This window comes from Ursus maritimus, unplaced genomic scaffold (genome assembly GCF_017311325.1).
Source record: "Ursus maritimus isolate PB19 unplaced genomic scaffold, ASM1731132v1 scaffold_6, whole genome shotgun sequence".
NCBI lineage: Eukaryota > Metazoa > Chordata > Mammalia > Carnivora > Ursidae > Ursus > Ursus maritimus.
The window spans coordinates 53,672,854-53,694,311 of NW_024426774.1; the positions used below are offsets into that span (position 1 = coordinate 53,672,854).

At 42.9% G+C, this 21,458-nt stretch overlaps 1 protein-coding gene across 2 annotated transcripts in view; it reads right to left on the reverse strand.

The window, feature by feature from the left end:
• MEIS1 (Meis homeobox 1) overlaps positions 1-21,458 on the reverse strand; it is a 132,147-nt gene that overhangs the window by 53,876 nt on the left and 56,813 nt on the right. For both annotated transcript variants that reach the window (XM_040623398.1, XM_040623399.1), the window contains exon 7: positions 4,476-4,621. In XM_040623398.1, the coding sequence (XP_040479332.1) occupies positions 4,476-4,621 (146 nt within the window). The remainder of the gene's footprint in view (positions 1-4,475; positions 4,622-21,458) is intronic.

Below are 21,458 nucleotides of genomic sequence, written 5' to 3' on the forward strand. Positions count from 1 at the left end.
CAACCTGGAAGATTCTACAGCCCCTCACTTTGGCTTTATCCACATTGAGAGGAAAGTCTTATAAATCAGAAATTGAGACATAAATTTTGCCACAGACAAAAAAAATATTTTCCAGGCTAGAAGTTCACAATAAGAAACAAACAAAACAAAACCAAAGAGTAAAATATGTGTATCTGATGTAGAAACAAAGTGTCTCTGTTAAGTACCCAATGAGATCCCAAAGATCAGTGAAAGGAATCCAAGAGAATGTGAATAAAAATCAATTCACCTTGAGGGTCACCTCCCCAACTGGTCAATGCCAGATGTGTCGCCCCTTGAATGGTTTCTTCACCTGAACCCGCAGGTGTGTATTTTAACAGCCTGTATTCTTCCTAACTTTCAAGCCTCCTGGGACACAGAGCAGCTCCCATGCAGGAAAATATGTCACTGCATATTTTAAATAAGAACCATATTAACCACTTTTCTATTTAGATTATATTTAAATCTGCAATATGCAATGGGGTAAATGTGCAATAGGGTAGGAAAACCAGACAAAACAGAAAACCCTTGATTTTTACCTTAAACACTGTATTTATCTCTTCTCATTTTCACTAGGCCCTAAGGCACATATCTTTGTAACACTATGTAGCAAAAGTACTGGCAATATGCAAAACACAACGAGTTTAAACATTATGACATAGTAGGTTATAGTTATAGTTGGAATAATGCCTTTAAGAAGAAAAAAGAAACCTTCATGGAGCATATGCCCCTGAACTGACTATACAGTGACTCACACTCAAATATGAAGGATTTTTTGATTGTTTGCAGTAATTTGTCTTCAGGCAAACGCAAGCATTTCTATTAAGAAATGCTTTTGTTTTCTTTCTCATTCTCTCTTATTATCTAAATAATGTCAGTCATTCTTTTCAATTCCAGGGAATAGTTTCTTTTAAGAGACCTTCTCTGGTTATCAAACCTGGCAAATGTTCAACTAAGACTGGGGTGGAAATTTACATCACCGAAATTTCCTTTTACCCCCATAATCACCAAAGTTTAAAATCTGTTTCCCTTTTCTTTTATTATTTTCATCATATACAAGTATTTCCAGTTTAGCTCACTAGAGACTGTGAGTCCAAGAATGAAGCTTTCGTCCTCTCCTTCGAGTAGTAAAATGTGCTACTGATTCAATCTACCTGTGGACAGCTGTGGAACAGCACATGTTTCTTACGCAGCTGGGGTGCAAATCCAGAAACTTGTTGTTGTTGTTGTCGTTTGGTTTTTTTCCAGGGCCTATTCTACTCCTCCAACATACAAATGCTTGAAAGCCCTTTCGAAGGCAAGTTTTTTGTTGTTGTTGCTGTTTTAACTGAATAAATCCAAAGTAAAGACTGACCCATTTATTTGAAAAAGAAAAAAGAATAGGAATTTGCTTTCAAAAAGGTATGCGAGGTTTTATAATATGCCTTTTGGCATTTAAAAGATTAGTTTTTACAGTTTGCTAATAAATTGTTACTGCTATTGTTTTAATTAGCCAGAGTTTCAGTTGCGCTTTCATATCTTGCAAGATTTCACACAGGATTTTCTAGAGAAGTTACATTAATCATAGAGCAAGAATGTAATCATTTAAAATTTGTAGCATCTTCCAAATGAATTGTGCATCTCGAAGACCTCTCAGAACTTGAAATACAGTTGCTCAAAGATTAGTATGGAGATATCACTACTTACTTACATTTGAACAAATAACAAAACTCTCCTTCAGCTCTAGAGGTTTTTCCCCATAGAATTTCTTATCATCTCCTGACTATAAACAATTACCTAAGCAGTTTGTCCATTCCTTCAAGAAGTATAACAAGACAAGGAGAAGGGCGTTCCTGGTAACTGGAGATCTATCTGGTCTTGCAATTAGAGAAGAGGGAGGGGAATGGCTTTCATTGGGGGAAGGAAAGAGGGAGAAAATTTAAATATATTTCCTTTGCCTTTTAGATGATATTATGAGACATTTGCTTTTTCGAGATGGTTACCATTATCGATATCTTTGTATGAGCACATGGCAGTGGAGTGGGGAGGCAGGTGGCCATGCCCCATCAAACCACCACGCAATTTCTGTGAGCCTTCACAGCCAGCCAGGGAGATGGGGACACATGGGTTTCCTCTCCCAGGGTAGTGGTACAGGCCAGCACAGACCCCCAAACTGAAAGAAATTAGCCAGACCTCAAGAAATCAGGCAGTTTATGAATAATTTCTGATCCAATTGCCCAAATAACATAGGGACCACGAAAAGCACCGCAATGCAGGTAAGATCTTGCCGGCTGCGAAAGAAGTTTTCCGTTTCGTTTTGTTTTAAGAAGATAATAGGGCTCTCTGCAAGGTTCTTCACAAGGGTATGACCTAGAAAACCAGGAAATCTGGTGGATGAATAAAAGAACTTGCTTCTCTCTCTCCTGATTCTGTCTGAACCAATATTTGATTATATTTTATTCAGGGGCACCTCAGCTTCAAGGAAAGCTAACGCTCCTCTGCGGACGGAGATGGAGGCTGACGAAATCCATTCTTTTTTTTTTTTTTTCTGTTAGTACAGGAAATAGACTCAGGTTGTAACTTCAGGGGCCACCTGATTTTGTCCCCTCCCGCCCTCATCCTCCAGATCAGGTTGGCTGGTGAAGCCCCGGTGACGAAATAGCATGGCCGCATCAGCACCACTGACTGATTGTCACGTCTTCTCTCCTGCTCTTTATTCCTCCTGCTGTGCCCTCCGTGCCCTCCAGACCCGAGCCCGCCCCGCCCCCCCTTCAGTCGCGGCTGCTAACCCTCAGCAGCAAACTTGCACGAGGCAGATCTCAAACTATCCACATCTATGCAGGAGTTGTCAGATAAGTAATGGCACCTGAATTGGGTTTTAGGTAAACCTAATATGATGTTAAAATCCACTCCGCCATCTCAAGCTTCAACCAACTACCAGTATTAACCAACCTCCAGAGCCGATTCCAAACTGTCAGTGGGGTCTAGTTGCTGCTTGGAATCACGGTGGCTGGAAGAGAGGGAGGATACTATTTTTTTTTTTTTTTTTTTTTTTTTTTTTTTTCTCTTCTTTTTTTTTTTTTTTTATTGGAATCACGGTGGCTGGAAGAGAGGGAGGATACTATTTTTTTTTTTTTTTTTTTTTTTTTTTTTTTTTAGTTACTCCTGCTACTCTTAGTTTTTATTTTATTCACAGATGCTGGAAAATCTGGATTAATGTATACCCTCAAGTGTTATTGGAGGCACAGCCTATCTATCCAGCGGAGCAGAACCAGTGTGGCCTTCGACAGCCCCTGTGTGTCTCCCTGTACCAGTCACTGAGGAACATAGCTCTGAAAGTGGGCAAAGGCGTGAGGGTCAACAGACCTGGACACACCGGGGACAATGCAGAATTAACCTTGATACTTAAAAATAAATGACTTTCAGAAAAAGCAAACTAGGCTAAAAATAGTAACATAAAGAGTTTTCTTCTGACATTTTTCAAAAAGCCAAGATGTTTAGCATTCACTCATTTTAGGCTGGGCTAGGCTAGGCTAGGCTAGGCTATGACCTATTTAAATTCAACCTTTGTCCCTATTAGTGAAAGTCCCCCTTGCCAACAATTTTGCTGAGTTTTAAAATATTATTTTATCCATAAATTTTCATTTGGTCTTCTTCCTTAGATGTCATTAAATCAGTATGCACTTACAAAAATATCCACGCAAATATTATGATTATAAATATTTTGAACATGAAATTCATTCAGAACAATAACCAAACAAAACAAATCCCTTGGTGGCATAAAGCCCCCAATCTCCAGTTTCTCACATCTCCAGGAGAATTCCCGCAGTGAAAACAGCAATACTCACACAGACAATATAAACTGTTACTCTGCTTGAAAAGTCACAAGGGACTACACAGGAAACGCTGACTCTATATTGCTGTTTTCCTTTACAGTTCTAAGTACAGGGACAACTTTCACTGTGCAGCCCTGACTCAGATGAATGTTTTGTAATGGCAACCAGGGCATTCAAACCACTTAAAAGCAAATTATGGGAGCATCTTGCCATTGCAACAAGATTTAAACTTTTTTGGACCATTTGCTATAAAGGTCCACTAAAGTGTTAGAAGAAATCAAGTCCTTCTCTCTGGGGTTTGGCTTACTTTCTTCTTAGTAGGAGTTGGTTCTAGGGACCTCAGAGTCACACGGAGAAAAGCAACATCATTAACATACATACTTAAAATCACAAGTCCCATGAACTCCTAAACCTTATAACTTACAGTTACCAAAATTGCAATAGTGAACTTCAAACAAAACTCCTCATTTGGGGTAAGTATCTAGGAAATTAAGTGCTAACACTTTTGTCAAAACTAGGGGAACACAGTGATTTAGGAAATATTCCAAGTGCAGAGGGATAATTTTTCCCTCATTTTTTTTTCTATCACAACTGGTTCACCGTCGATATTTAGTGTACATATGTCATTTAGAATCCACTTACTGTTAGATGCTGGAACAGCCACGCCCTCATGATATTTGTGGCTACTTTGGGAAAGATGCCACGCTTTTTGTGACGCTTTTTGTCCTTATCTGGATCATCATCGTCACCTGTGCTGGGGGAAGCTACACTGTTGTCCAAGCCATCACCTGCAAACATAGTGAATCAAATTTTGACTGATGCTACCTTGACATGCTTTATTCAAATAGAATGCCTCTGGATATACACAAAACCAAAAGAGCAATATAAATGATTAATAGTTTATTTGGTACTGTTTTTGTTTTGTTTTGTTTTTTTCCAAGACAAAGAGAAAGAACAAGGCCTAGGCTCAAAAGTAGTCAGGTCTAAGGAACTTCTTCCAAAGAACAGTGGGAAAGGTCAAAGGGAATGAAGGGAAATAGCCAATCTCTTTAGTAGCTTTCTTTGTTGCCATGGTAATGATTCAGATGTGTACAGCTGAGATGTGTTAAGTGAAACTCCTGCTGGGGAGTCAAATATGGTGGTGGCCATGGGCAGAGGTTCTGTCCTTGCCCGGGGATTCAAACCCACATACAGTCCTTGATGTCAACTTGTGAGAAGATGCATTTAAGATATCAACTATTTCCACAAGTGATCTATCTTAAGACTAAAGTAGGCCATGGAAATGTAAGTAATTCATCATCTAAGCGGTTTGACATAGGAATGCTTCAAATAGAATATAATTTTTCTTGTCATAAAGAGAGAGCATCAAGTTTAGTAAGGGCAAAACTCCTGAAATAGTTTTTTAATTAGGAAACAATTACTATGTAAGTCAAATAAAGTGATGTTAAACTAATAGTCAATTGGAACTGCATTATCCTAAAAATCCAGGCAGTTTCTAAAATTTCTTCTAGATCTAAATTTCTCTCATTTGAAAAATCACCTGTTTACAAATTCCTGAATACTGGATCCTATTCTTCCATTGATTTGTGTTATAACATTTATGTTGTTTCTTCTAGAAAATATTCTGGCTCCGTGACACAATAAAACAAACAAACAAAAACGTAGTATTTCTTTTACAGTGCCGTGTTTAATAAGACAAAAAGTGAAATTTCAGCCCATATAACCCCACTGTCCAAAACAAGTCACAAGGTACAAATGGAAACTAAGTACCTTGTGTTCTGGCACAAAAGTTCGGAGGGAAAACAAGCCCGGACTAAATCCACTACGCTAAAAAGCAGCTTAGCTTCTGTCAAACGTGCCTCCCTCCCTGCTGCCCCAGCTCTCCGAGGAAGCTACCGACCTTGAGAAAGGGACAGGTGGATCGGGCCCAGGAAGAAGAGTTACAGCAGCAAGGCTTTGCAATGAGGCAACGCATACACCTGAGAGCACGTTCGCTGGGTTATGTACGTCACTGGAGAGCCGTGGACATGCCCCAGGAATCGGGTACTCCGGGAAGACAAGTTTCCTAGCCGCTGTGCATTATAACTAGCCTCACACTCAGTCACACCACTTCGTGAACTTATTTCGTAGCCCTTATTTCTGTTACCTAAATACTCTAGGTACAAATGTACTACCTTGATTTCAGTTATTCCAGTCTAATCTATAGTCATTATGTTGCCATCAGTCAATTGTTCTTAACAGCGCCCTCAGGAGTCCCCTGCCCATCCGCACCCCCCCCAAAAGGAAATTGCCCCCAAATTGCCTTAACTTGTACTGAGGTAAAGTTTAAAAACTGTTGGGTGAGGAACAGACTAAATTTCAACATTTCTGCTATGATTACAGCATATGCCACAAACGCAAAACTTCTGCAGAACTTTTCTGAGTGTGATTTTTCTTAATTTAAAAATCCATCATTTTATTGTATTTAAAAATTCATCTGTTCTGTTTAAGTTCCACAGGATCATAGCTGTGCTCTCAGTGGAAGAGATCGTAAAGACCCACAACTCCAAAGCCCTCGCTGTAGCAGCAGCAAAGAAAGTGCTCAGGTGACTTGCCCAAGGTCACGCAGCAGGGATGGGGCTGGCAGGCCCTTGCCGACCAGACACCCGCATCCCTAAATCAGTGCTCCTTCCGCCCCACCAAATTCTCGTTATTTGCATAACCAAGTGTTTTATAAGGAGTCCCCTTGGATTTGCCTAATAAATTCCTTGAAAGTCCAGTATTTAAAGAGGCTTTTTATTCAGAGAAGCAATTCACCATATAAAATAACAATTCATTAAAGAAACATGAGAAAAGAAACCAACTCAACAGCATTTAAAATTTCAATGGGCTAATCCACTTTCAATATGCAAAAGGTAACCGAGGAAAAGAAACATATTACTTGATCATTGATTAAAAATGAAAAGCTTCTAACCTAATGACAGTTTTTCACCACCTCTCCATGATTGTTTTCCACCTTTAAAAAAAATAGCCTTTCCATCCGTCTCAAAACCCCTTCAGATTAATTTAGCAGGCAATGCCTAGTGCCTGCCTCGAAGAGAATTCATTGATAATTTATGGAAATATCTACTATAATCCAGCGGAGATGACTTTTTTCCAGCTTTGTGCATCAATAGATAATCAAGGCCTTAAAGCAGCCTTAGCTTCCCATTACCTCAGGCAAAAGAATTCCTGAAAGCGTGCCTTGAGGGCACCTGAATTATATACTCCATTAGGAGAGGAAGGCTTTCTGCATTCCATGTGTAACACTCACCAGAACCTTTCCTGTTTATTTCTGCTGTATGAAAGCAGCAGCATTAGGAACAGAATTTTTTAAGTGAAGACTTATGTAGACACAATGGAGAAACCTTTCAAGCAGGAGCCAGATCACCCCCTTCAGTCCCTGGCAGTGACCTCTCCCGAATAAAAGGTTTCTATTACATCATTAGCTCAAGCCAAAAACAGCCTTGGCTTAATGCACAGTTTGTTCTTCCTACTGTTTTTAGGCAAATACTGCTACTTTACTCCCATCTGGGAGGGAAATTACACTGCTGGGTTGTAATCTAAGACAAGATTTTCATTGGAAGCAAATGCTTTCAATCCAGTGTAAATACTGGTGCATGTTCAGAAAAGCCTAAAACAATAAACCCTGCTCCTTCCCGACACAAGTGAGGGAAATGGAGAAGATGGAGAAGGAGAAGAGCATAATAAAACAGACGATTCTAAAAGCAAACACTTTCATAGATTTTAATAAATTGTTTAACCTCTTCCACTTTCTAGAATTGAAAATTGATCTCCAAACGTCTCAACCTCAGAGGAAAAGTCTAAATGGTCGATTGTACCTTTAGCATTTCCATTCACTCTGCAATTCGATACAGTCACCTCGATGCGGTCTCGGGAGGATTTATTTCCTTTTTTTATTTTTAAGATCACTAAACAAACTTGGAGAACCGCCGGCCGACCACATGGCAGCGGGCAGCAGCTCTGAACCACATTTGTAAAATGTCAGCAGTGACTTCATTCCCGGAGCTGACTTCTCCTGCCGCCAAATGAAGGCAAACTGAAAAGGTGGAAATAATCATAAAAATGATGCTAGTCCATAAACAAGCTTACAGCCTCATTAGGATAGCAGTAGGCTCCAGTGGGTGATTTATGCTCGTTTTGCTGATGCTGTGAGGAAATGCCATAGGGCGACTTTAGCCAATTGCTAATGGTTTCTGACAGCTTCTTAGCAACTAGTGCAAGCAACGTCGTGGCGTTTGCTAGTGACAGAAACCGAAAATGTCATATTATCTGCCCATGTGTCATGAAGTCTGCGTGGCAATTAACTAGCAGGCCAGTGACTGAGGGGCCAGAGGCTCCCGAAAATGGCCTTTGGCGATGCAGAGGCAGCCGATGGGCGCAGAGCCCACGCTGCCCTCACATATGCAACGTTCTCATGCAGAAATCCACTTCCTTGCGACTTCCCAGCTCTGAGGAGACCGCGCCACTCAAATCCCTTTCCCCCCCTCACTCAAGTGAAACTCTGGGCTCCCCTCTCTCTCTCTCTCTCTCAGCACTGGCTCTGGCCTTACGAGAAGCCTCCGAAGCAATCTGCTTTGATATGATTATCCGAATGGCTCCTTAATTGGGAATACCTGGTTCTGGGCTTTTTGGACGCTGGATGGAAAGGTGCTAGCCATTTTTCTGCTCGCTCACGAATTAGTCTAAGAGGATTGACGCTCACTGAAGCAGACTCATTGCCTGTCAGATTGCAGGGAGCAGAGGGACTCGGCAGCAACAAGACACTCCGTGAAAAACACCAGGCTTCTAACGAGCGGGGGGAGAATCCTGGCCGCACTTTCCAGTTTCCGAGCTATCAAAACCATGCACTATATGTCAAACTGTCAAACCTTTCAGCGTGGGCCATTTGCCCTTTCAAATAATATTTAAGAATTGTTTTTACAAAATTTTATAGGCCATGGTCTAGTGAAAGAGGCCAACCAACAAAGAAAGGAATTTGTACTACAATTCGTCTACGGACAATTTCTTGTGAGACCTGGTCTGTCCCTGTGGAGCAAGGCAGGTGACCTGTGGCAGCTCCCAGGCTGTCAGAGAGCTCAGATTTCAAACACGCTCAACTCAAACATCCCGAGTCCCTATTTAAGCATGCCCAGGCATTTAGACTGTGCTATCTCGTGCCTTTCAAGGCAGGATAAAGCGGCATTTACCGTATTCAGGCCATTCAATGGGTCAGACTGACCGTGTCAGCAGGGGCTCCTCTCTGGCAGGTCAAAGCCCTGCTCCCATTTTTCTCTTCCTCCTGACGCCCTCTTCCCCCCACCCAGGACTGCCCATTCCCCAAACCTATTCTGAGCCAGGCAAAAACAAAACCCCAAAAGTGCCCAAGATTTACATCACAAGGGAGAGGAACTGCCAGTGTCAGTGGGTCAGCAGGTATAAATAAAAATGGGTTGTCTGTCAGAGGGTTCTTTCTGTCATCGAGGCAAAACTCCTAATTAGGGATCTGAACTTTCAACTGTGGGGGTGAATGAAGGTGTAAGGTTGTGGACCTTCTTGTTTTGTTAGAAGCCGAGCTGCAAGGCACCCCAGCATTACAACAATTCATTTACAATTTTGTATCGAGACTCCATAGTTTCCAGCCAGGTTCTCCCCTTCACTTTTACTTTATGCATCTTCAAGTGTTTGGAAACAGAACGTCTGTCTCAGACATGTATGTCGACTCAGAACCAAGGCCATCTGTAATCGCATCTTTCGCACGGAGCCAATTCTACCATGTCTTGAAAGGTGTCAGAACGGCCAGCTCAAAGGCAAAGGCATGAAGGCTGTACAGCCCGTGTTGTAAGCTGGCTAAACTTTCATCCGGTATTAAGGGTTTTTCCGCTTGCCTGTTTTCTCACACAGCACATCTACGAGAGAATACGGCATTTCGCCCCTTACACAGTGCGTAGGACATTCCTGCCCTTCCAGTGACTGCTGGTGCAAACATCCCATCAGTATGGAGAGGTCGGGTTTCTTCTGTAGGGGAACTATCCGAGTGGGCCAGGTTATTAGGAAGAATGTAAAACTACCCCAAACCCACTTCTCCAGATCATGGCTGTGTCTACTTAGCCAGAAGTCAGATGGGATAATGTTTCTGTGTTATGTTAAGAGGATAAATGGTGAGAATTATAGACAACCCTTTCTCAGGAACCAGCTAGAATACTTCGGAGATTATAAAGAAGTGTTTTGTCTTCATTGAGAATGTGTAATCACTGCCAGAATGATTTTTCTAAAATACAGATCTGATTTTCTAACCCTGGCTCTTAAAATCCTGCTGTGGCAATCATTTGCCTTTAGGATAAAGGTCACGCTTTTGAGCCTGGCATGGAAGGTCTTTCACGATCTCCCTCTCCCTCTGGGGTGTTTTCAGCCTATCTGCTGCTGGGTCCCCACCCCGATCCTGAGCCTCCTGACCTTCTCACCCTCTCCCTGCAGGCACTGCTCTCACACCTCTTCGGAGTTCCCTGTGCTAGCCCCTTTGCAGCGTCCTTCCTGGCAAGCTCCTTGGTGACCCCCCCTTCTTTTTTTAAAGATTTTATTTATTTATTTGACAGAGAGAGACACAGCCAGTGAGAGAGGGAACACAAGCAGGGGGAGTGGGAGAGGAAGAAGCAGGCTCCCAGAGGGGGAGCCTGATGTGGGGCTCGATCCCAGAACGCTGGGATCATGCCCTGAGCCGAAGGCAGATGCTTAATGACTGAGCCACCCAGGCACCCTCCTTGGTGACCTTTTTTAGGTTCAGTTCAACCGCCATCTCCTCTAAGAAGCATGTGCGGGACTCTAAGCTGTTCAGTGACACCCCTCCCTAACCCCCAATTTTTCTTTTCCCGACGTTCCTCCATCCAAGCACACGTCGCATTCTAGCAGGATTGTTGATTTCTGTAGTCTATGTCCCCTCGGCTTGATTACAGGATATATGAAAGAAGGGACAGGGTCATATTCCCCTCTAAGACTCTCTAGCCCCGGGCTTACCCCAGTGTCCAGGGTACAGACTTGTCAATGGCATATTAAATGAATGAGCTAATGCATTTCCTTTTTCATTGCATGGAGAAAACCAGTTTCAATTTCCAGCTGTTACCATCCTTTTTGATACATACTTAAACTCTTGAAGAATATGCACCAAGGAAAATCAGTAAAACTATAAGAAAACATAAAGGAAATGCATTCTCCAAAGCCGGGACGTTTCCTTAGAATCTTTCAGCTCATCTTGGACAAAAGATGGACTGAGTGAAAGAAATCAGAATTCTTTTTAGTGTTTGCTAGAGTCTCTCAGGAATACACTCCTACTTCCTTCGATTACAATTTAAAGCTCTTTACCTAACTAAAATTTCGTGCTGTTTGTGCATTTTTCCTGACTTCAACTCTAAAAAATAAAGCAAAAGTTTTGTTTTCCCAATGAATTAAATACTTGACATGTCTTCCAGTTTGACCCTAGCAAAAAAACTCAACTGTCTCTCAGCAGACAATTGCACCCTCAGCTCAGACTCCATCCAGGCTCACACCTCATAGACTTGGTGCTAAATACAAAATTCTAGAACTCTGGCTTTTCCTTAGTGTGGCCAAGTCATGGATCGGCCTTCCCCACAGCATTCCTCCACACCTGCCTCCACAATTTTTCAGCAACAGGTTATTGGAGGACCTTAGTAACTGATACTGTCATACAGACTGACGTGCCACAGGGTCCTCGGAGACGTTAGAAAGGATTTTATAAGATCAATGAAAACCTAACATGACCCCATAAGTCTAATTACACATTTTTAAGAGAAACACAGTAGACTTCATCTACCTTCAAATTTGCAGCCGATATACAAATACATAATTGTCTAAAATCCAAGGGTTCACCTTTGAGTTTGACTTGAATTAGGGTTCTGTTACCTCCGCCTCCCTTTTGCATCTCTTCTCATCCTTAGGTATTTAATATTTCCTTGTTCTCAGTCCAAAGCGATTCTCAGTTGATCAAAGAAAAATAACAGAGGGAGGCACATTCTCATATGTTTTATGTTACCACCCACGACTTCCCTGAAAATCTTGAGGTGGTTCCTTTGGCAACCAAGATAAGGACTTAGATGTTGGCACCTGCCATGGCAGTGTGAGGTTCTGGAAGAGGCATAAGAAATGGCCAGTGTCACAGATACACTAATGGCAGTGACTGATAAGACAGAGGTAAGGAAAAGTGAGGGAGAAGATTAAGAATAAGCAAATTTTATGGGGCGCCTGAGTGGCTCTGTCGTTAAGCGTCTGCCTTCGGCTCAGGGCGTGATCCTGGCGTTCTGGGTTCAAGCCCCACATCAGGCACCTCCGCTGGAAGCCTGTTTCTTCCTCTCCCACTCCCCCTGCTTGTGTTCCCTCTCTCGCTGGCTGTCTCTATCTCTGTCAAATAAATAAATAAAATCTTTAAAAAAAAAAAGAATAAGCAAATTTTAAATAAACACATTATTTGGAATAAAAAGAAATGTTTAGGTACGTTTCCCAAGGTTGGCTTAACAGAGATTTGCCATGAAGCTTTTCCTTTCCCATTGATTTAGGTCTGATAAACAGTGACAACTCCTTGTTAATAGTTAGCCCCTGTGGAAGGAGCTCACAGCCTTATTCAGCCCTTTAGTGGACTCCTGACATCACAGAGACCTAATGGAAGAAATGGAGACTCAGAGCCTGGAGAAAGTAACTCTCTCAATGAACGTACTGCCTCCTTTTCTAAAAAGTCAAGTGCGGACTTTAAAAATGAGCCCTACACAGGTAATCATCTTTTGCATAAGTGGTCACTCTTACCATTCATTTATTCTTTTGACAGAAATGTACTGAATTCCGACTATGTCCCAAACACTACGTCAACCATGACGGACACGAATGGTGAACAAAATCAAAAAGAGTCCCTGTTTCTATGGAGCTTTCCAGACAGAGGGCACAGATGTGAAACAAAATAATCACGGTGATAAAGGTACAACTGTATTCAATCACAAAGAAATATAAGTCTATGAGTGTTGAAACAAAGAAAACTGAGGAGGACTGCGGAGCAGAATCTGAAGGGTGGAGAAAATCAAGAGGGTGTGGTGAGCAGCCTAAAAGGGCAGAAAGCGGAGAAAGGACTGCAGGCCAGGGAACAGCAGGTGGAAGCATGCTACAACCACAGAACTGGAACCTGGGAAAGCAGGACCACGTGAAGCTGGAGACATGACCGGAGCAAGGCCCCTCAGAGCCTCAGGGGCCACGGTCAGGATTTGGTGTTTGTCCCGTGGGTTCCGAGTAGTGACCCATACACGTACTTCTGTGGCATCATCAGTGTCCTGTCACATGCCCCAATATCACCTAAATGTTACCAAATAAAGCCTCATTCCCCAGTGTCTCTTTCTAGTTCAACCTGACAAAGTACTTGCTTCCAAATTAAGACTGGGGAATGAGGGACAATGGAAAAACAATGAGTCCACTTAGGCAGACCCCAGTGTAGGCACAGATTACACTCTGAAGTTAATCTGTAAGTAGGACGTTTGGACATTGGAACATATTTTCACACAGAAGCAAGTTATGAATGGTGTCGGGTCCCAAGGCTTGCTCATCAAAGCCGAAGCAATTCATTAAGTGAATGAAGTTCTGATATCTGAGCTCTAGGTGCAGCAAGTCAGAAAGTATAAGAAGAAGGAGGAAGATGAGTTTTTTCCTCATATTTCTGTACATAGAATCCACCTAGGGAAATACTAAAGTATGTGTAAGTGCTTTTAGTACTTCCTTTTTTAGATGTCCCTTCCACCACTCAGCACCCATGTCCTGGAGTTTCCCAGTCTCCCAGTGCCTTGTAGGGGCACTTGGCCTCCCACTGTGGACACCCCACCCAGACTTAACCTTTTCCTGCTCTGAGTTCACACTTACCATCTCCCAACAACCCAAATACCCAGCCTTTCCATCTGAGCCAGATCTATTGAGGTAGAAAGTGATCTGCAAGCATGAATAGAAACTCAGCAAGAAAATCTGCTGCCCCCTCATCTTCCCAGAAATGTGGGCATCTTCGAAAGAAAATTTGTTAATGCAAACGAATCTTTAAATGGCAGAATTTCAGGTAGAGCAGTAAGTAAAGGTTAAAAAAAAAATACAGCTGGTGCTGGGAAAGTTTTGTTGTTGTTCTAATCAGCAGATGCCAGCCTTTCGGAAGAGCCCAGGGTCAAGTTCCCAAACTTGTCATTACATCCCCCCACCCTCAACCACTCCACCCTTGCTCATCCCTCCTGCATTTGGGAAGCCACGCATCTCTCACCTTGCTCAGTGTTTCTCTCTTTTTCACAGAAACTGTGGTGACAGTGAATGGGTCCTGGGGTTGCACAGCAGTGAGAATAGCAGTAAGATCTCGGTTGAACATCCGTGTGTATATGGAGGACATTCCAATAATCTGGGTGTTTATAACTCAGAGATCGCCAACCCGTTGGAATAAATTTGGAATAACTCCTTTACTACAAATAAAGGCTTCTATTAAGCATCTATCACTTCATGATTCTTCATGGAGACCACAAACCATGCATAAAACATAGCAGGGTAAAAAATATGAAAAGAACCCAACCAAATAACTGAGACCCAGAATGAAAATGCTCGCTGGATTTTTACGGAACACCAAGAAAATCTGTTGAATTATTTTTAATATGCCATTGATAGAATGGAAGGAAGAAACAGGACTTTCTAAATTCATGAAAAGTAAGAATTGTCAGTCGGAGTTGGTCAGTGTTCACATTTGTAGTTTACTTAAGATTTATTTTCTGTACGTATTCCTATGAGTAGAGTACCATGGACAGATACATACAGGACACACCAAAAAATCCGCTAAATATTCCAAGTTGTTTGTTTGTTTGTTTTTAAATCATTATACTTTGTTCTTTTGAGATAGGAATACCTTTTTCTAGTAATTCAATATGACTTTTTGACTTGAATTTCCCTCAGGGGAACAACAGCAAATTAGTTACCTACACGCCGAGGACAAACAGCAATGATGAATAGGAAAGGAAAAAAAACACAGATTTTACTCATTTTTCATCCATTCAGCATTTTTTTTTTTACAACTAAACACCATGGAAAATCCCTGCACAAACAGCATAACTTCTTAATGAAGTCTTAGAAACTTCAGGATGTGAGTACACTGCATGATATTACTGAAATCATTGTATTTATACTAACAGTAAAACTAAATGGAAATCCCCCAATCTTTTTCTAAGAAAAAAAGAAAGAAAATATGCTTACAATTGCAAAGGTAACAGTGCAAAAGTCATAAACTTTTGTTTTGAATCAACATCTTAGAAAGCATTTGAGGAACTAGTATTTTACCTTTTTAATGGTATTATAGTAATGCATGCCAAATTCCTTGAGATATTCTTCCCAAAATATATAAATCATTTATTAACAAATGGCCACAAAATTCTATTTAACCATGAAAATAAATCTCTTGTTTAAAACAAAAGCAAAAAACAAATGCCACACATGGGATCTTACAGACAGGCAGACACACACACACACACGCACACACACACACACACCCCATTTATTTTTGTGAGATCCTCAAATGCTTGCCATATAATTTTTTAAACTTTTATATACTCCGCGCGCGTGTGTGTGTACGTACACTTACACAGAAAAGATAACATTTATTAATCAAAGAGATCACTTCTTCAGCAAACTCAGTTATATAGAAATCACTTGAAAAGGAGGACTTAATTTAAAAAAGTTTCTGACATGCAGATTAGAAGCAGTTGAAGTGGTTCTCAACTTTGGCTACACATAGAATCATGCGGCAGTTTTTATAAATCCTGATGCCTACACTGTACCCAAGACCAATTAAATTAGTATTTTGGAGGGTGAAATCCCAGCATTAATGATTTTTAAAACTCCAAGATGATTAAAATGTACAGCCAAGTTTGGGAATCACAGATTATATGTGGCAAAGCTCATATATTTTTTACAGAGAAATGACCACAAGCCCCTTAATCCGAGAACCGGTGTGTGTATTTTAGATGCCGTTTTCAAAGGTTTACTCATCTGGTTTCCTGCCTTATAGTTTGTAGACTGAGAGTTTTGTAACAATGTAAAATGATAAAAAGGCAAAAAAAGAACCTGGCCTGTGAGGTCCTTCAGCATAGGGGAAAGCAGCCACATAGATGCTACAGACGTTTGTGTAAACACAAGATACGTAGCACAGTGCCATAAATCAGGTAGCTACTGAATTAAACTGTTTTGAGCTTGTTAAAATTAGATATGATACAGTGTCTGTGCAGTCTGGAGACATTTTCCTTAAAAATGCCCCTAAATTTTTTAATATTTAAAAAAGTAGGATTCTGTTCATCTGGACCACATCCTTCTTGAATGACAGCAGATAAACCAGAATCACGTGTCTAAATTCTGTAGCAACTCTTTTTACGTATTTGCCCTCATTTCACTGGTCTGTGCAGCTAGATGGAGCACAGCCCTCAGTGTGAGCATCGTGAGTGGGTTAAACACGGGCACCAGTTCATCTTCTGACCCTCCCTGGCTTCCTAGGGATCTTTCCTCAAGGTGCTCACAGGTTCTTCACCCCTTTCCTTGTGCTCTCAGTACGTAAGGAGGGAGAAGGGGAGAGAAGGGTGCGTGCAGGAAGGATGAGCAGTCCGCTGAAGGTGGGGCCCAGCTGGATGAGAGGGTGGGACCGACCTCCTGCAATGAGGTAAAAGTTGGAGCAAGAGGGAATGCCATGGGTCAAGGCAGAAAAGCCCAGATGACATTCTATACAGGGAGATTTCTTTGCATTCGAAAGAAAATGGAACTAGGTTGTAAAATGTAGATTAGGAACTCTTTGGGGAGAATGAAGTGATGTTAAGTTTAGTCAGAAGGAAAACAGGCAAGAAAGAAGTTGGGATAAAAAAGAAAGGAAAGCTTGTTATTCTCTTATTGTAAAGCCATCTGAAAACCCAACAGTTTCTGAAAGATAAGGTTGAGAATTACTGGCATGTATCCGTTATTACATCTAACCTTCTCTCCTCTGATTATCCAAGGCTCCAGTCCTTGTGTAGAGTTTCTGTGGCACACGTACCAGTCACTCAGTTAATCAGGGACAGGTGCTTGCTCAAAATAAGCACATTTCATCAAGCGGTGACTTACTTCGGTGGGCATGGTAAAGATAAAGTCACTTGCCACAGCAGTGACACTCCAGTTTTAACGTGCTTATGAAGCACCAGGGATCTTGTTAAAATGCAGTTTCCGATCAGTAGGGGAGGAGCCTGAGATACTGCATTTCTCACAAGCTCCCCGGGGGCTGCCCATGCCGCGCCACCGGTCCAAGGACCGTGATGTGCATCTTAGCAAGGTTCTGGAGGATCTTCCCCTACGGGCAAATAAAGCTAGAGAGTGTTGGGCGCATGCACACGCCTCATTACAGTGGAAGATGAGACAGTCTCCCTTCAGCGCACCCAGAGAGCACTGTCCCTGCAGCCGCTGGACAAGGATGGGAGAAAGGCTGTTCATGTCCTCATTTTGAACATCACGTCATGATGTCTCTAGGACGAAATATCAGAACAAGCCAGGATGTCTCCAATGGGCGACTCTCCTTGTGTTTTGTTTTTTTAAAGATTCATTTGTTTATTTCAGAGAGAGAGAGAGAGAGAGAGCAGGCACGCGTGGGTGGGGGGAGGGGCAGAGGCAGTGAGAGAGCATCTCCTGGCAGACGCCTCGCTGAGTGAGGAGCTCGACCCCAAGACCCTGAGATCACGACCTGAGCCGAAATCAAGAGTCGGATGCTCAACGGACTGAGCCACCCAGCCGCCCCGCGACTCTCTTTTCTGACAGTGTCACAGCCCTCTCTCCTTCATCTCCTCAGCACACACAACATCCTCACTTCTTGCCCCGGGAGGTATTACCAGAGAGCAGTGTAGCCTCTGGAGTCAGATTTGCTAGGTTCACATAAATCCCATCCTCACCACTTGATAGCTGCATGACCCTGGGCAAGTCAGTTAACCTCTCTAAGCCTCTGTTTTGCCCCTCTGGAAAAAAGAAGCATAGTAATAGTACACCTTAGAGTTATTGAACAGGTTAAATAAAATAAGCTAGATAGAACATTGAACACATAACCCGGCAGCCCTGGCTTATTAGCGCAGTGAATGCCAGTTCCCGTCGTCGTTTTACTACTGAGAACATTCTTTGAGCAAGGGGACCTTTCTCCTGAGCCCTGCACCTAACACAGGAAAACAATCACGGCCACTCTAGTTATGTGTCCTCACTCCCCTATTCTGTTCCCGTTCCTAGCAGCCACTTTTCCAAAATACATACACCCAGCCTCCTAGCACTGCATACTAGTTTCATTTTTTCTTTCCTTTTTTCCCCCCAAAGAGCCCTGGAATGACTTGGAACTTTGTGTGCTTCAGACGAAAATGGGTGGGCGGTGCTGTCTAAGCGGCCCCACCACAGGATGCTGGCAGCCTAGGGCTGGACGGTGATACGCGGGAAACACGTTTTATTAATACAAGTTCTCACTCCCCACACAAAATAGGTCAATTCATAATACTTTGTCCTCTGCTCTCCAAATAATATTTCCATGGTAATTAATAGCAAAGGCTTCTGGTTTTGATTTACAAATATGAAAAGCAGTTATATCATTAAAGAAAGTATCTTTAAGGTCCAGGACAAGTGGGATGCCCTACAGAAAAACAGGGCTGATTTTCAAGTTATTGTCCATCTCTTGTCTAGACAGTAAGAATAGCAGTAATAATAAAAACTAATATTTATTTTCTCAATAAATATATATTGTTCAATAAATATAATATGCTCAATATAAAGGTGTTCAGCCTTTATTTTCGATCAATTAATGAATCCTCACAAAAACCTTAGAAGGTAAAGTTAAATTTGTTATCACAGTAAAAATAAATTAAAAAACAACAACAGTCAATTTCTCCATATTTAAAAAAACCCTTCACTTGTTACGGTTTTTTTCAAACTGTTTTCATAGCCAATAGAAACAACTCCTACTTACGGACAATGATGAGCTGCTTGGAGAATACATACCTCACTGAGTGCTTTTCTGAATTAACTCATGTCATCCTTACATTGGCCCCAGTGTACAGATAAGGAAATAGAGTTCGTTGTAAATTCCAGCCCACATCAGACTCAAAGCTAAACTCCTAACCATTCCAGAACTACTCTCTCCACTTAACCTATGCGATTCAATGACAGTCCAAATGCATTTCTTTAACCTCTAGAAAGATCTCCCGGAGCAATAAGTGTCTTTTCTCATTGCTGCATGCTGTCCACAGCCAGCACAAAGCCTGACCATGGTGCAGACTTCATAAACGTCTAGGTCATACTCTTTCTACTGAAATCAAAGGAGGAGGAGAGAAGAAGGGTGCAAGCAACTGTTCCTTAGTCAAAGATAATGGAAAAGGTTAAATGTGAAAACCACCTGAAATGTACAAGGAAGAAAACAAATACCAAGTGTTTATGGATCCCGGGAAGGTACACAAGAATGGGAGGGTGCCAAAAATAGCCACACTGCAAAAAAGTGAGGCCCTTGTCCTGAATGTTCCTCCACAGACTGAAGGAGAAAATCACCGGCAAAGACTTCTCGCAGGTTATGGAAGTCGGGTAAGGAGCCGTCGGGGAGCAGAGGGGAGTGCTGAGCTCGCAAGAGCAGGGCCGGACAGAGGCCCTTTCCCTTGCTCAGGGCCTAAAAGCAGTCATCTACCCAACTACAAAGCACACATGTTCCAGCATCACACAAATGGTTTTCACATGTGTCTCCATGTCAGGAACCTGAGGTTCTGCCCGTAGGAGAGCTGGGACGAGCCTGCCCTCTCTGCACACCCGCGAGCATTCCGTGAAACTGGTCCGGCCACGCCGATGGGCCTCAGCCGAGAGAAAGAGGGGAAAAGGGACCGACCGCAAGCTCGCAGCGGTTTATTTTCTCTCACCGATTATGTATCTAAGAAAGGAAAGTCTCCTCTCCAGGAGGGATACAAAAATACAAACAAGGTTGCTTCATGAAACACTAGCCCCACGCGGAAGACACTCAGGCCGCCCCCCACACCCAAGGGGAGCAGCATTCCACATCCATGGGGTTTTCGGTGATGACATCACCTACATGCTAATCTGAAATCTTCCTGGGGCAAGAAGCAAGTAGCAGAATCCATGAATTATTCTCATCCACGAAAGGCAGAAATCATCCTTCCCCACAGAAAGGATGTTGGTCTTTACAGCACTCCGCACCCTGTCTCTTTCCTGGCCTGCTCTCTCCTCCTCCCGAGCTCCTGCAGCAGCCTCTCCACAAAGTCCACCCTGCAGCCGGCACCCCTTGGTTTCCAACACCATCATCCCACAAGGACTGGAAGCGTCACAGTAGCCTTGGCTCCACGACGCTCGCAGGGGCAGCCGCCGCCCTGCAGCTTCAGTCACCCAGCCGCCCCCTCCTCGCACAGATGTGATCCTCCAGTGTGCACACGACTCTCCGCTTCCTGCTCTGCTTTTAGTCCCCTTCTGGGCCTAGTCTTGACCCCAACCACAAACTGCCTGGGAATCTCGACTCTCCTCCCCTCCCCCAGCCGCTGCCAGTCTTCTTTCCCAGGGCTAAATACTGCTCCCATGAAGTGCCAGCTGGAGGGGATTCTCTCCTTGAAAACAGACCTCAGAACGCCAATTCCAGCCCTGCCTGACTTCTGAGTTGGCCTGTGGCCTAGAATTCCTTGCGGCTGGTCCCACCTATCAGACGGGGTATCCGAAATGCCAGGCCTGAACTTGCTACACCCTTTGGACGCTCTGTCTCAGACCACCCAGCTGCCTGCACACGGGCCAGCCTGCACATCCACATCAGGTGCTCCAAGCCCTCACTCCTCTTAAGAATGCGGATGCTTTGGCCCTGCCCCATCCTCCACTTGCTGCCCAGTGGCTCTGTGTCCCTGAGATTCCAGCCAGGCTCCTGAGCCTCAGCATGTCCTGCGTCCTCCCCATGTGGCATGCCAAACCAGGAAACAGCCCCAGATCACATCCAGTCAAATCCAGATGGTCTGTGAGAGTGCGATTTCCGTATCTGACACTGAAGGCGATGTGGGAGACATGGCCATCCTCTCTGTATTTCATTCTTCCTTCCAGAAACCTCTGAAGTAACTCTCCCTAAGTCAGGCATCTCCACAATTATTTGGGGCAACAAGTTCCCTCTTGTGTAGAAGAGACAACCACAGGAAAGAACAGTCTAGTCTAGTCTGAGCAAAAAGCCTGGTTGAAAGTTGTATGGTGGGTCACCACAGGCCCAAAGCTACCCATCTGTCTCCTCTCTGGTCAGAAAATAGGAGTATGATCGGGTTTTGAAAATGCATAATCATAGTAGGGAAAGATAATCTCCATCAGAGAAGCCTAAACACTTCCCAGGCATGGAATGTGATTATTTGGAGCCATGTCATCAAGAAAGAAAGGATGAGAGCAGAACTGAGCCATCATGTTAATCGCCTCTCTTCGATACTTGCTTGTTTTTTTCGTTTTGTTTTGTTTTGTTCTTTAATGGGAAAGCGGGTATTTGGAGTCTGGGCTATTTGAATGTGGAATGATCGTTCCAGGTCTTCCTAAACTTAACAGGGAGTCAGG